This window comes from Mesoplodon bidens (genome assembly GCF_964165515.1).
Source record: "Mesoplodon bidens genome assembly, chromosome: 12".
Taxonomy (NCBI): domain Eukaryota; kingdom Metazoa; phylum Chordata; class Mammalia; order Artiodactyla; family Ziphiidae; genus Mesoplodon; species Mesoplodon bidens.
This window is the reverse complement of record NC_138168.1, coordinates 14,140,213-14,156,391: the sequence shown is the minus strand read 5'-3', so window position 1 is coordinate 14,156,391 and position 16,179 is coordinate 14,140,213. Positions and strand designations below refer to the sequence as shown.

The window sequence follows — 16,179 nt, the reverse complement described above, 5'->3', positions numbered from 1 at the left end:
TTATATGAAACACCCAGTGGAATCAGTGTACATCCTCTGATAATGATATTATTATTTCTAATTATTTAGGCAGCCACAACAAGCATGAATTTCACATGAGCAGCGTGTTTTAATGATAAGTGAGAATTTTTTAAGCCATTCTTTGAAAAATTACTTCTATTTGAACATTTTAATATGTGGATCAATTTAGGGAATAAATATTCTGCTTGGCCATACCAAAGTAATCAATAAGTTATTTCATTATCAGAGACCTAGAGGTTTGATAAATTTCACTAAATCTAAAAAAAAAAAAAAAGGCATCTCTATAAGATGTTGGGCTCTGAGCTGAAAATATGGGAGAAAGGCCAGCAAGATATTCACTTCTGCAAATAGACTTATAATGGAAAAGTTGACAGACAGTGAAATAAGGCAAAGAAAACAGTGAGAATAGAAAACAAGGAGGAAAAATACAGATTCATGACAAGAAAAAAAGAGGAATGAAGAGCAAAATAGAAAAAAAGATAGCAGGCTGAGAACCCGGTTCTCTTGTAGACTGAAATAACACAAGTCTGCCAGATTGTGCAATGTAGAAAAAGACTTGCCAGGGAACCAGGTGGCTGATAATATCTGACATATCTGACAGCCAATATTTCATTAGAGATAAAACCAGTTGTGAAGAAAGTGGTGTGATGCCCAGATCTAAACACTGAATACTTAGATTTGCTGTTTTAATGCAAGAAACATTTTCCATCAGTGGGGACAGAGAGGGGGATGTCTATTGGGAAACTCCACCTGCAAACAGATGTATGTATTTTACACCATACATTCAAATTGTTCTAAAATTTCTCTACTCATAGTCAGAATGCTTATCACAGCAGATAAGTCATAAACTCCTTTGTGATGTGTATTATGTAGCAAACTACGTTGAAAAATTTCACAGTGGCAGAATTTTACCTAAAGATAGGAGATTATCAACCACGTCACTTTATATTTACTTACTGGAAATCCACGAGGTCCCGGCACGCCAGGTTCTCCCTAAAAATAAAAATAGCTCCATTGTACTTAGCTTTTAGTAGAATGAATATGTAAGTATGCAAACTGCGTAAATATTGAGATCATTACAACACTCCATCCTGGTGTTTTGGATGTAATTTAATTCAACTGAAACACGATTTTAGTTGAACAAGTGTATTTCAGCTACTTCACAACTAATCTGTTAGTTGATTTGGAAACACCACAATGAAATTATGCTTCCACACTTAATTAATACCAGCAATTAATACCAGGTGGCTAACTTACTTTCTGTCCTCTCGGTCCAACAGAGCCAGGAGATCCATTAGGTCCCGTTAATCCCTGATAAAGCAAGGTGATGTTAGAACCAATACAGCATCCTTAGGCAAACCATTAAGTGGATAATTTTACTTAATTTGTTAATTATATACAGGATGGTTACAAATATTTGTAAAGAAATACCTTTGCATATTCTTTCTCAAAGCTAATGCTTATGATCTGCCTGTTAGTTACTTTCTGTTGATAAATTCTATCCTATTCCTAACTTCCTGCTAAATGCATTGTTTATCACAGGGTTCAATAATTTAGCATTTTTGTCTCTGCTTTGAAAAACGCAAAATAATAGTTACAGTGTTCTAATAGGTTAAGTCTGATAGGACAACAGGTCTTGGCTCTGCCATTTAGCCACATTTATGTACCACCTTTACTTCGTTTATAAAACAAAAATACTGTATGTCTCTGTAGCTTTTGAATAACGTCTTGAGAGTTAAAATGTTCCTTCAATAGTAATTAAAACTAATCAATCTCATTATTGCCTTAGAGCCATCTAAAGCTCTCTAGTCATCTTAGCAATGACGACTGCTTATGGAATACATTAACTTTTCAATTTGAATCACTTGAGAGCATGTATGTTTCTAGGTTATCTCCCTTAGTAAAACAGCTATTATTAAGTATACATTTTCATGTGTGCCACTCAGTATGTAGAATTTAAGTCAGTTACTGAAAATTAGTAGGGAAAATGACAATGTTTGGAAGTGATGCTTTAATAACTGCTTTAGCTTTACATATGATGGTTATAAATGTGTTTCACAGTAATTGACTTATTAGATATCAAAGCATGATAACACTACATGTACATCCAAATTTCCACATCAGGTAAAGATGTATTTTTATCTTTTTAATTTTTTCTTTACTTTTATATGTTGTCATTTATCATGTAATCTTGAAGGGAACACCTTGCTAAAGACAAATATGTGTATGTGTATCTATAGATATATATATATACATATATGTACATATACATATATGCATGCATATACAATATAAATACCTTATAAAACCTATACATTATCAAGATTTTGAAAAAGACTAAAATGATATTAATTGAGGGATGGATTCCTTGAAAATATGAAAGCCCTACTTAAAAATAATCACCAAAATCCATATTTAATCTGTCATAGTCTGTATAAATATCAATAAAATGCATTCATGTAGCTTATATAGAAAACTATTTCACTGATCACCACTTTTACATTTCTCTACATCAATTAATTTCCCTCATAATTCCAAAGAGTGAATCAAAGGAAGTAGAAAAGAATGAGTTGAAAATGTTAATTACTGGAAATTTACCAAAGAATAAAGTTATTAAACACACACAGAAGAGTTTTTGACAGACTGAGATTTTCAATCTCCCCAGTATAACTGTAACACTGTAACTTGGGAACAGGTCCCAGCATCTTAGTTGCTGAACACCTATGGTCATGGAACGTTGGTTTTTGTATTTCAGCAAACAAACCATTCCTTCAGGGGCACTCTGGTAACACATATGGCACATGGGTTTTATAAACCTCAGGGCATGTCTGACGAATGGGACGTCTACTGTCCACTCTATGCATATACCCTCCAAGACCAATCCTGGTCAATTCCCACACACACAGCCAGCTAACCATCTTCACTCAGTGATTGAAATAACTGATAAGGTTGGAGGACAGTAGCTACTGTATATGGTAGACCTTCAGCTCCATAATAAAGAATCAGAATAGCTGGATACCCTGGAGGCTGCTTCCAGTCACTTCTTATTTATACTGTCTTCCTTAAGACATGATAAACTATGTCTAATCACTAGGAGGCTCTTTGAATTAATGAAAATATATCCTGGTGTCTGATGATCCAGTGAACTCTTTTATGAAATAGCCATGTAGAAAAGCATAAGCCCCATGAGGACAGGACTGCATCCATTACAATCCTAGCGCATTGTCCTGACATCTAACACCCACTCAGTACACGATTACTGAATAAATTAATTTGGGTTAGCCTGTGGGTGGAGGGATTTCACACCTGTCCTTCCACATCGTCTTTACTTTTGGTTCAAATCCCAACTCTGGCACTTAATTCCCGTGCAACCATGGGCAAGTTGCTCAACTGTATGTAGCTTCAGTTTCCTAACCTGTAAAATAGATATAATGTTTATATCTACCTCATATGGTGATTTTGAACATTCATTGGGATATTACACACAGAGTGTTTACAACAGCGCCTGGCAGAGCGGACACTGAGTTAACGTTAGCTGTTCTTATTATCATCATTATTGTGTGGTCAGACTACACTAGATGCTGATGAAGAGTTCACATGAAGTGATGTTTCCTGCCCTCTGGGAGCTTAAAACCTCATTCAGAAGGAGTTCTGCAAATAAACAAGCAAAAAAATCTAGGTATGAACCACAGGCACTGTGCTTCACAGCCCCCCTCACATTTTTTTTTTTTTTTTTTTTTTTGCCGCCTGACTATTTCCACTTACACTGACCTTTCAGAGTAGTTTCTTTATTCCTCACTATCCTAATCATATAACATCTATCAGGGATGATAGTTGTATACATTTAGAGGATGTTCTAACCTCTTTCCTGTAAAAAGTAGCATGACTTAACTATAATTCCTAATTCCATTCTAATTCCTCTTCTGTGTATCTGAGATGGATGCTATACGAATGAAAAAAAGATACTACTTTAGAGAGCTCACTAAGCATGCCACAGCAAAAGTGCCTATAAGAATATAAGTTATGAATCATAACAGCACAGCTGTCCTTTGGGAGCAGAGGTTACAACCAAGCTCTGACCTCTTTAAGTTTTCATGTCTATAAGGGAAAAGAATCAACTTACTAAAGTCTTAGCAAGAAAGGAGGGATTTTATATGTATGTACATAAATCTCCTACAATTTACATTTACAGATGCATGCATACAACTCCAATTTGCAATCATTCTTATTTGTCAAAGAAATGACTAGAGGAAAATATTGCCAGTGGCAGAAAGAATTGCTTTCATATGAATGCTGATGAAGATAAAGTTCTACATGGGAGGATATTAAAGGCAACTGTGTTCTGAAATTTCCTGCTGCTGCTGGCAGACCACACCAGCCATCAACAATCATTTCCTTCCAACATTCCAACCACTCCGCTCAAGAGACCCAACACATAATCCTACAAGACTAGCTGCCATGACTCGTTTTTACCTTTTCTGTCAAAAATCCACTTGATTCAGGATAATTACCGTGAAGCCATGTTCCTTTCAGATTCTTCTAAACACCATCTGATTAACCATTTGCTAACATTACCAAAAAACACAGCTTTGCAATGAACCAAGGTTGGAGGGTGCAGGTCCCCCCACTACACTTAGGTTCACCTACCAAGAAAGATAACTTACGCTTTCCCACTTACTTAGCTCTCAAGCCCAGAGACAAACAGCAAACTCTGATCCGGTTTCTGGTATTTCATTAGTCTCAAGGTCTTTTCTCAATTTAGGGTAAAAGGTCTATTTAAAATGTCAAATGTGTCAAAGAGTGGAATAAAAAAACTTTTCAGGTCAGGATCTTGTAAGTTGCATGGGGCTCCATTTCAAAATTTGGTGAACATGAAATTTATACCAATATTTACAAGTAATTATAAAATATCAATTAAAATCTTTGTATTATCCATTGAATTTTTAATATCATATTTCTTGGTTGGTAATTCAGATAACAAGAATTCACTATCATTCTTTTTCTCCCTATTTTCTCCAAATATTCATCTATTTAAGAACCTCATTCATATCTGCATGAGGCAAAGCTATCTGGAAAGAAAGTGACTCTAAAAATCAAGAAATCTGGTTTCTTTCACCATCTTAGCCACTGAATAACTCTGGGCCCCTGGGGGAACTACTTGTCCTCATAATTGTTCAGTGTCCTTATCTGTGAAGAATAATATTAGCCAAACCTACTTTCCAGCTTATTGTAAAGTTAAAGGAAATAATGTTTGTGACTGCATTTGAAAAAAAAGTTCTACTCAAATGCAAATTAGTATGGTTAATTTTTTGCTCAGTTCTAAAATGCCCAAAATACTGGCACATACACGAAGTTCTTGCTTTATCTCTCCTTCCTTTCTCTTTTTCTTTTTCTCTTGCTTTCCTTTGCAATCCCAGAAGATTGATTCAATGCCCTCATCAGTGTCTCCCTGAGGACCTTCCAGGGTCAAAGTTCTATAATATAAGAAACCTTACTATTTTACACTTTTTAACTTTGGAAATCTGATTTGGAAATCTGCACTGTGGTACTGCAACTATAGACAAAGAAAAAAAAACAATTTGTAAGTGTTATTTACATTGTACTTCTAAAGATTTTGAAGACCTTTCAGTTATTTATCCCAAGTTTCTGTTTACATGTGGAAATTACTTTATAAAGCAAAACGAGGCATTGTCTTTATTCTTCTTTATAGGTAAAGAAGAATTTGTTGTGCCTGCTACAAAAGCACCACGAAATTAGGACACAGATAATTCCTCTGTCTGAAATTATGGCAACTCAATAGTGAGACAAGACTTCAGACCATTGGTTTATGCTTCAACAACCACAAAAATCAATAATAATGATAGTCATTTAATCATCAATTTTCTTTTCACATAAAACAAGGTCCACATTTCAAAGGAATGCAGAAATAAATCCAACCTATATTGGGCTACTGGTTTACTTAGTGGCCTCATATTTATCAGACTTTTTTTGTTATAATGTGTCATAAGTATTCACGGAGTTTCCAAGAAAAGCTTGATAGCCAACAAGTTATATAATTTCCGTTTGTATTATACTAATATCAGGCTAATATTCACTTCGTATTATACAAATATTAGTCTCTGGGAACCTCATGCACTGCCACTTTGCATACATAGAAAGTTCAAACTAGGGCCTTTGAAGCATAAAACAAAGTCAATATCTCCTAAGGCAATGAACAGCACAAATATTTTCATTATGCTAATCTTGATAAAGAAAGCACATCTTAATAACCACTAACATCTAGCTGTGTGGTTTATTTTTTTCTCAAAATGAAGGCTCTGTCTTAAACTCCAGTCAAAACTTCTCGGAATCTATAATCATAGGTTTTCGGGTGCTTTCTTTGATTTAGAAAAGTCCTTAGTTCGGGGAAACCACATGAAATGGTAACTTGAAGGATAACTTGATGGACCCAGCCTTGTCTGTTCTCTGAGAGCAGGTGCCAGATCTTACTTCACTTCGTATCCAGCAGCAAAGTCAAGGAGTGGCCTGCAGTGAGGCCTCAATAAATATTAGTCCAGTGTACGGACAGAGAAGCCGAGAGGCCTGAAGTCCTTTTACTCTGAAGAAATGTTACTTAGTGTTAGGTTTATCACACAGCTCAGCATCTGAGCGTCCCTCCGATGCGGGGGAGGCAGGTGTGCTGGTGGGTAGGCTGGGGAGAGGCTGCTGCTTCCCTGTCTTCAGGCAACCCTAGTCAGCTTATTTCTGTCAGTGATGTCAGCCAAGAAAACACCCGTGGAAAGAGAGAAGACTAGTTTTGAATTTCCTCTTCCACGTGTACTGACCAGTTCCCTGCCCCAGGCCTGCTCCCACCCACCCGCACTCACTTCAGACCCTCCCCTCAAGAGCATCTTTCTCTTCTCTTTTCCTTGGGATTTAGGAGAACCCCAAGAACCTTCCCCTGCAGGTTCTTTTTTCTAAATGCATTTAGGCGGTGCCGGAAGGCAAGGGCAGAGACGGCTTGCTGGGAAGCCCCTGCAGAGGCCAGTCGGATCCCTCCTCCCTGGCACCGGGTGAGCAGGGCAGTGGACGGTTAGAGGCAGGAACCGGTACCCACCTATGTTTTCCAAGAGCAGGAAACGCCAGCGCTGCGTGCTCTCCCCAGGGAGCTGCGCGGAGCCTCCACCCTCGCAGACCCATGCGCAAAAACGGCCACGTCCATGCCACGCCCCCGCGCAAGGCCAAGTTCAGGGCCACAGGCCTGCTGCAGCTGGGACCACGGTCACCCCCATGCCTGCAGCCTGCGCCTCTCTACACGCACGCACGCACGCACGCACGCACGCACGCACACACACACGCCTTGGGCCCGGCTGCCCGCCCCCAGTTCCCACAACTCACGTCTGCTCCCGGCGTTCCAGGCTTCCCCGGAGCTCCCGGCTTTCCCGGCTCTCCCGGGGTGCCCTGGGCAGGGAGGCCGCGAGGCAGGGAGAGAAAAAAGGAGAGAAAAGGGGGCAAAGTTGAGACTCTTCTGACGCACGTGGCTACAGACCACGTCGGAAGGAAGGAAGTGGAGGGCCAAGGCGCTGATCCACTTACCGGGGGGCCCGGGGGACCCTTCGGACCTCGGTCACCCTGGAGGACAGGAGGAAAGGGAGAGCAGTCCGTGAGAGGGGGGCGCTGGGGACCCCTCCGGGAGAATCCCTCACAAATTGGGGACGGGGACGGGCTAAAGGGTGCTGGTCCATGACCAACCGGGGCCAGAGGACACGTGACCTCCTCCCTCTGAAATTCCCAGGCTTCCAGGCTCACCCACGTCCCATCCCGCCTTTGGGTGGGGGCTCCGGGCGCTCTCAAAGAACCCACCCGAGCCGCTGGGGGAAGGTGACACTTACGTCAATGCCGTCGATGCCCGGGACTCCAGGGGGGCCCGGCGGCCCCGGAGGACCCTGCTCACCCGGGGGGCCCCTCTGACAAGAGAGCGCACACGGGTTAGTGGAGCACGTGGGGCAACGACGCGGAACTGGGCACCAGGGCCCGAGGCCCACCGCGCGTCCCGGTAAAGACATTGCCCTGCAGAGGCCGGGGTTTGAACCCAACATAACACGCGGGGATCGAACTTCCAAGGGAACTTCTTCCCTTCCTCAAGGTTCTCAATGAGGCTGACAGTGAGGTTAGAGTAGAATCCAGGCCCCCAGGGTGGAGTCCTCACGTCTACAGAGCATTCAACCGAAGGGGGCTTGTGAGGGAGAGGGGGCCTCTGCCTTAAGGGATTCGACCTTGAAGATGGTGGTCACTGAACACCTCGATTTAATCGGTGATTGCGGGTCAGTGTTTTGGCCAAAGCGGAGGCGCTCCAGCCCAGATCAACTACGGTGTCATATTCTGTAGACCTTCCTGTGCTCAGGAGAAAGCTGGGGGAATCCTCTCAGGGAAAGACAAGGGAGGATGGGGCGGGGAAGCGGTGAAACCCAGCGAGCGCCTGGCCTCCTTTCAGACCCTCCTGCAGCGATTCTCTTGCAGGAGGTCTGGGCACCTCGCTTCAAAAACACCCCAAATTTCAGGCTGACCCTAGGGTGTGACCCCTTTTATCGGCTGCAAACAGCTCAGCTTTGATGGTGTTAGAGGGGAAGCTGGCCTCTGAAATAGTTTGCACACGTTGCTTAGGAATGTGAGATTTTTCTTTCTCTCTCTCTCTCTTCTAAATTTAAAAAAAGAAAGAAAGAAAAAAGCTTCTTTCATCAAGGAAAACGTGGTTTTTCTAAACTCCGGGGACCAGACAGGTTACAATGGGGTCTTTGTAAGTGAAACCTCAAACGGCGCTGGCTCCCCTGCCCCGCCGGGTCCTGTCCTGGGCGGAGGGAGGAGACGCCCAGCCTTCGGGAAGCTGCTGAAATTTCGAGGCGAGTCGGGGCCGCGGGTCCACCCCGACCGACCGGCGGGCACAGCGGGCGGGATGCAAAGTTTGCTGGAACCCCGCCTACTCCCGCCGGGCTGCCCTGGACCGCTCCAGGAGGGGGAGGGGAGGGGGGAGGGGGGAAGGGGGGAGGAGCAGTCAGGCTGAAAATTAAACCCCGGCCTCCAGCCTCCGCCGGCCTCCACGGCCTGAGCCTGCAGTACGGGGGCCCGGTGGGCGAGGGGGCGCCCTTTCCGGGACCGTAGGGGTCACCTAGGGCCCCCGCCTGCCACCGTGCTCGCCGCAGGATGCGCGGGGCCCGGCAGCCCACGGGATGCTCGGCACCTTCCCCGCGGCTCCCCCGACGGCTGCGCCCCCTGGCTTACCAGGTCGGTGGTCTGGCTGGGCTGGAGAAGAAAAGATGGAGAGACAGTGGGAAGGCGTCCCCCTAAAGCCGCGCGCAACTTACTTGAGCCGCGCACAGGCAGAGCCCCGACAGCAGCAGTCCCAGCCCGAGGGCCCCGCGGTCCCGCGCCGTCCAGGCCATCACCGCCGCGCGTCGCCAGTCCCCGGGCCCGCCCTCCACGCGCGCACAGTGGCGCTTGTCCCCACAAAGAGCGCCCCCAGACAGGGAGGCCTGAGTTCCTCGTTTGTGAGTGGCCCCGGAGAGGGTCCTGGGGATTGGAGGAGAGCTCGCGGGGCCGGGAGGACGGATAGAATGACAACAGTCCCTTTTAACCCCTTCCCCGCGGCCGCTCAGGCCGGTTTTGCCCGCGCCCCTCCTGCCCCAGGGCAGCATCCTGCCGTCCTAGGAGCCAAGGCGATGGCCTGCGTGCCACTGAGGGCTGCGACCGGCAGTGTTCTTGCGGAGATGTTTGCGAGGGGAGGAGGGAGGGTCGTAAGCCACCCAAGGTAGAAACAGACACCCCCCGCCCCAAGGTGGTTTCTACCCGCCCAGCTGTGGGTGGGACCGGTGCTTCCTTACAGTCTATCTGGTCTGTGCTGCAAAGCCTGGATTCTTTAGAGAAAGAGAGTGGGGAGGGGGGGATTTTGAGGAGGTGGCGAGAGCTACGCTGGGTGGAAGTGGTCTTTGCAGGTGGTCCAGGGACTCACTGTTACCCTGGTTGGCAGCTCGTGGCAAGTTTCTCTCCTGGGTCGCAGTGGGTCACAATGGATCAGCATCCACTGAAGTTCAAACTGGGGAAAGAGCAGCCAGTCAGTTCGGGTCTTTTTGGAGCACAGAAGCAGGTCGTTTAAAAAGGAGGTGAGTTTGTAAGTGTGGCCCAATTGTTAAGTGTCTGGTCACCAACTTAACTGGTTCATCTCAGCGGACCAGGACTCTTGTTCCTGAATACCATTTTTCCAATGGAAATGGGCTGCAAACCCTTCCCACTTTTCTCCTGTCATTGGATGTAGATGACTTTAGCTCTGCATTGCCCCAGCACAGCCCTAGGCAGGAAACCCACCACTGGCACTGACTTTCTATTTCTGTCCTCACCGCAACGTTCAAGAGGTAGATTCGGTTAAAATGAGTCTCAGAGAGAACAGGAAACTGTCCTAGGCACAAGCCAATAAGTGTCAGAGTCTGGATGGGATCCCAGAGGACATATGCACTAACACTTCACAAGAGAAAAGATTAGAAACAGAGGCGGCACCAGGAATAAAGTAGAGAAAGGAAAATTGGGTCCTGGGAGAATATGCGTGCTAGACATTTGCCACGGAGTGTCACAGCTTAAAATGGAAATGGGAAGGTCTGGGAGTGGAGGGGATGAGAGAAATTCAGGACTCAGGAAAAAACAAGATAATAAAAAAGACTTCAGTTTAACTAATTCATTGGTTGAAGAGATATAAGATTCCTAGACAATTGAAAGTCAGGTGTGTCTTGACAACTTCTTACCTTTTAGCAGGTGTTAAGGGAGAAAGAAGAACAGAACAGGAGAGAAACAGAACAAAGGAAGAGTGGCCAGGTCTGAATCTGAAGCCTCAGGTGAGAAGGTAAAAAAAAAAAAAGATGTACCACACAGGAAGCCTGCCACCACGTGCCACTCTGGCCCCTCGTCAATGAGGAAGTTCCTTGTCAGGCATTTCTATTTGGATCCATGTTTCTTGGTCAGTTGATTCTCCTGGCATTCTGAAAATGTCCAGTTCCCAAATCTAAACATAATGTCATCTAAATATAAAGTAACTTAATGTAAGGTCATCTCTTTTCTTTCATCCAATGGTGATTTGCACTCCATCCCTCCTGCCAAAATGACTCCATCTACTGGATCTAGAATTAAGTTAGACACATTTTTCCCATTGTTACAGAAGCATCCAGAGTTGAAGTTACTGGATGGAAGATCAGAGTTGGAAGGAATGAAAGATGAAGTCCTTTCCTCCTCCCCACAGAGGAAGGGAAAGTTAACCAAAATTTTATAAAGGGGTGAAAATAAGACATCAAGCCTTGACATTCCTGCATTGGTGCCCCATCTCACATGATGCTAACTGCCCTGGAATTCCCCTCTTCCTCCATTTTTCTTGTTTCCCTCAACCTTACTATGCCTTTTCTCCAGAAGATGTGGACACTGGATAAACAAATTAAGTGAGATGAAAAGAAAATGAGCAGCTAGATCAAGACATATTTTAGGATGGAAAGTTATCTACAAATTGTATGAAAACTATGCTGACCTGTGTGTTCTTGGTGTGAATTATTTAACAATTGCATATTGACATCCTACAAATGAACTGCTTTCCAAACCACACAATAGCTTGCAGCTAAGGAAATTACTTTAATCAAACACTTTGTTTTTCATCAGAATAGTCTTGTTTGCTTGGGAGGGATTTTATCTTGGTTCTGTTCCAACCTGCAGAGGAAACTGTAAAAGGAAGATGAAAGAATGGAACAACCTTTTCCTTCAGGACTACTAAATACCTGGCCTGCCCCCAACATCTCTTGGAGGCCAGTTGCACATGGGTAAAGGGGCTCAGAGGGGTTAAATCATTTGCCAGGTCACATAGCTCGTAAACGTCAGAGCTGGCATTCCATATGTTCCTGACCCTAAAATAAGGACTTTCTCTGCTATCCCAGTCAGCCTCCTTGGAGAATGCAACATCTCTCCAGAACGAATCATGATTTTCTAAGTAGGTAACCCACGCATGTGGTGATTGAACATTTGTATTAAAGATGAATAGAAAAGAAGACAGACCTAGAAATTAAAACTGCATAAACTTATTTCCTACATGTACTAGAAAACTTCAGAACTAGACTAATAAATTTTCATAAGAATTCAAAACTTACCCTACTTGCATGCGTGTTATAGAAACAGATCCAGAAGCAAAATTTCTACTGTTCCTCCTAAAACTGGCAGCCTTTTCTATATGCAGTTACATATTCATGTGTATGACAAAATATCACATAGGAAATGTGATTTTTTTTCTCAATGACCAGATAAAAGTTTCACCAGAATAAGAAAAGGTGTCTCCCCCTCCCTGACTCTCAAAATAAAAGAGACCACTCATACAATGTTATTCACTAAGTCCTTTGTGAATTGGTATCAAACTAGGCATGCATTGTATGTGGGTGATTCTTTGATTCTCAAAAATAATTCATACCTTAACCGCCTTGAGAAGTTTTAATTATATGGCTAACCAGAAAACCTATATCCTTTGTTTAGCTAGTTAATTAAAGTTACTTATTGCAAATGCAAAGTAATTCATTAAGCTGTTTTCTCAAAAATGTAATTCTGTCTGGATAAATGGGTACACCTGTGTAAGTACGCGCGATGCAGTTGTGGTGCAGGATAAGGGGGAATGGAATGGAATTCACCTGTGAATACAGGCTGGGTTGTGACAGAGTGTCACCCAGATCAGAGGTTTATGAACACATCTGTACTTCCACATAAACACCACCTATGCACTAATGATCATCTATACAACAACCGTTTGGGGGCATACAATATGAATTCCAATTTCCATGCTAATTATTTTGAAGGAAGATTGGCAGAGTTCTCTGGTAAAAGTCACTCTCATTATACATCTAAAATGCTGATTTCCACACATCTCTCATTTTCATACCTGGAATCATTCTTCACTTTGAATACCCATGGACAAAACATATGTGACTAATGTTTTAATTTAGTCCATCAGCAAACATTTTTCAAGTCCCAGTATAAGCCAAGCACTAAGGAAATATTCTACAGGAACCAGATATTCTCCTCCCCATAATGGGCTTACAGTATGTGACACGAAAAAAAAAATACAAGTAGAGAAATAAAAAGTAAAAAGTTTCTTTTAGTCTGTTAAGCAGAACATGAAAGGCCCTAGGACAATCCATATTTCTCAACATAAAATACCTCTGCATTGTTTCAAGGCCAACTGAGTTGTGTGAGTGTAAGGTGTCTTACATCTGCCTAGATTCATCATTATCCAATTCTTTTCAATAGGACTCTGAGGTATAATTCTATCTGCTAAGCTAGAGTAGGGTCCAGGTGACAACACATTAAACCAAGGAATTTTGGCCCCAACTCTCTACTCTTTTAATAGGGCTAGAGATTTCTACTTACTTTGCTAGGTTATTGACAGATATTAATAAGGTACTTAAGCAATTCAGAAGAACTAAACAAAAACTAATAGCAGACAACTACCTTTTCCTCCGAGAGAGAATTTTAATGACAAACTATGGAACTTGACTCTATATTAAGCAGAATGGCACAAGGCTTAATTTTTTGAAAACTGAATTATGATTAAATTTTATATACATTGCCTAAAAACTAGCCCTTCAAAGATAAATTCTTTAATAGGAGAGGTGATTCTTTATGCTTTTTATCTAGTCAGTAGCAACAAAGATTTAAAGAAATACTTGAATTCACAGATCTCATGCTTCTTTTCAGTTTATGATGATATGTTGTTTTCTACCATCATAAGGGGCCTCCTCTAGGTGAAGCTTCCTGGTTGCTGAGCATGAGGCTCTGAGCTGCGACAAAATCAGAAATTCCCCTAACTCTGTGTAGACTAGGCGGTGCAGTTCCAGACTTAGTGCTAAGAATGTGGTTAAATATGAGTGGGCAACACTCATCCAAATCACACCAAAGGCAGAGGCAGAATGGTGAAAGGGGAAAGCAGTGGACTTGGAGTTAGCAGACTGGCAACTAGTCTTTGACTCATTTTTTAAGTCAGCGTATCTTTATATAGCACATTCATGTGCTTCAAGAAAGATAGTATGGGAGACACAAAAATGTTTAGTGTGTAGGACAGTATCTAAGCTGAAAAATGTTTTTGAAAATAAATACGACAGCAGTTGGGATGAGAAAGATATATTTCTGGCTAAGGTCATCAACAAGGGGATCATATAACATGGAATACATAAGGAGGGACCTGAAGGCATTTAAGGTTTTCATAAGCAGAGATGGGGAGGTTGAAGGATAGAGTTCTGAAGAGAGGAGGTGACAATAACACCAACAAATTGAACCTAGAATAAATGGACAAGTTTCCAGAAACATACAGACTGACAAGACCAGGTCAAGAAGAAACAGATAATTTGAACAAACCAATCACTAGAAGTGAAATAGAATCTGTAATTTTTTTAAAAATTCCTTACAAACAAAAGTCCAGGACCTGATGTCTTCACTGGGGAATTCTACCAAACATACAAAGAAGAACTTATACCTGTCTTTCTCAAACTATTCCCAAAAATTGAAGAGGAGGGAACACTCTCAAATTCATTCTATGAGGCCACCATCACCCTGATACCAAAACCAGACAAAGACACTACAAAAAAAGAAAACTACAGGCCAATATCTTTGATGAATATAGATGCAAAAATCCTCAACAAAATATTAACAAACCAAATCCAATAATACATAAAAAGAATCAGACACCATGATAAAGTTGGAGTCATTCCAGGGCCACAAGGATGGTTCAACATACACAAATCAATCAATGTGATACACTACATTAAGAAAACAAAGGATAAAAATCACATGATCATCTCAACAGATGCAGAAAAAGCATTTGACAAAATTCAGCAGCCATTCATGATAAAAATGCTCACCAAGCTGGGTATAGAGGGAACATATCTCAACATAATAAAGGCCATTTATGACAAACCACAGCCAACATAATACTTAACAGTGAAAAGATGAAAGCCTTCCTGCTAAATTCAGGAGCAAGACAAGGATGTCCACTCTCACCACTTTTATTCAACATAGTATTGTAAGCCCTAGCCACAGCAATCAAACAAGAAAAAGAAATAAAGCGTATCTAATTTGGAAGGGAAGAGGTAAAACTGTCACTATTTGCAGAGGACATGATACTCTGTATAGGGAACCGTAAAGTCTCTACACAAAACTATTAGAACTAAAAAATGAATTCAGCAATGTAGCAGGATACAAGATTAATATACAGAAATCTGTTGTGTTTCTTTACACTAATAATGAAATATCAGAAAGAGAAAAAAAATCCTGTTTAAAATTGCATCAAAATAATAAAATACCTAAGAATAAACTTAACCAAGAAGGTGAAAGATCTATACCCTGAAAACTATAAAACATCAATGAAGGAAATTGAAGATGATACAAAGAAATGGAAAGACATCCCATGCTCTTGGATTGGGAGAATTAATATTGTTAAGACGGCCATAATACCCAAAGCAATCTACATATTTAATGCAATCCCTATCAAAATATCCATCACATTTTTCCCAGCACTAAAACAAATAATCCTAAAATTTATATGGAACCATAAAAGACACAGAATTGCCAAGTCAGTCTTGAGAAAAAAGAACAAAGTTGGAGATATAACCCTTCCAGACTTCAGACTATCTTACAAAGCTACAGTAATCAAAACAGTGTGGTACAGTATCAGCACAAAAACAGACACATAGATCAATGGAACAGAATAGAGAGCCCAGAAATAAACCAATTAATGGTCAATTAATCTATGACAAGGAAAACAAGAATATACAGTGGAGAAAAGACAGTCTCTTCAACAAGTGGTGCTGGGGAAGCTGGACAGCTACATGTAAATCAGTGAAATTAGAACACACCCTCACACCATACACAAAAATAGACTCAGAATGGCTTAAAGACCTAAATATAAGGCATGATACCATGAAGCTCCTAGAAGAGAACATAGGCAAAGCATTCTTTGACATAAATCATAACAGTATTTTCTTAGAGCAGTCTCCCAAGGCAAAAGAAATAAAAGCAAAAGTAAACAAATGGGACCTAATCAAACTTAAAACCTTTTGCACAGCAAAGGAAACCCTCAACAAAATGAAAAGACAACCTACAGAATGGGAAAGAACATTG

At 42.0% G+C, this 16,179-nt stretch overlaps 1 protein-coding gene across 4 annotated transcripts in view; it reads right to left on the bottom strand.

Moving 5' to 3' along the window:
- Nucleotides 1-16,179, bottom strand: part of COL9A1 (collagen type IX alpha 1 chain) — a gene marked incomplete at its 5' end in the record, with an annotated part of 84,497 nt that overhangs the window by 52,560 nt on the left and 15,758 nt on the right. For 3 of the 4 annotated variants that reach the window (XM_081251223.1, XM_081251224.1, XM_081251225.1), the window contains 6 exons: nucleotides 979-1,014; nucleotides 1,279-1,332; nucleotides 7,399-7,461; nucleotides 7,597-7,632; nucleotides 7,893-7,967; nucleotides 9,363-9,440. In XM_081251223.1, the coding sequence (XP_081107349.1) occupies nucleotides 979-1,014; nucleotides 1,279-1,332; nucleotides 7,399-7,461; nucleotides 7,597-7,632; nucleotides 7,893-7,967; nucleotides 9,363-9,440 (342 nt within the window). Of the gene's footprint in view, nucleotides 1-978; nucleotides 1,015-1,278; nucleotides 1,333-7,398; nucleotides 7,462-7,596; nucleotides 7,633-7,892; nucleotides 7,968-9,279; nucleotides 9,301-9,362; nucleotides 9,441-10,006; nucleotides 10,091-16,179 lie in introns of those variants that run through there. The other variant, XM_081251222.1, reaches the window with a different exon arrangement.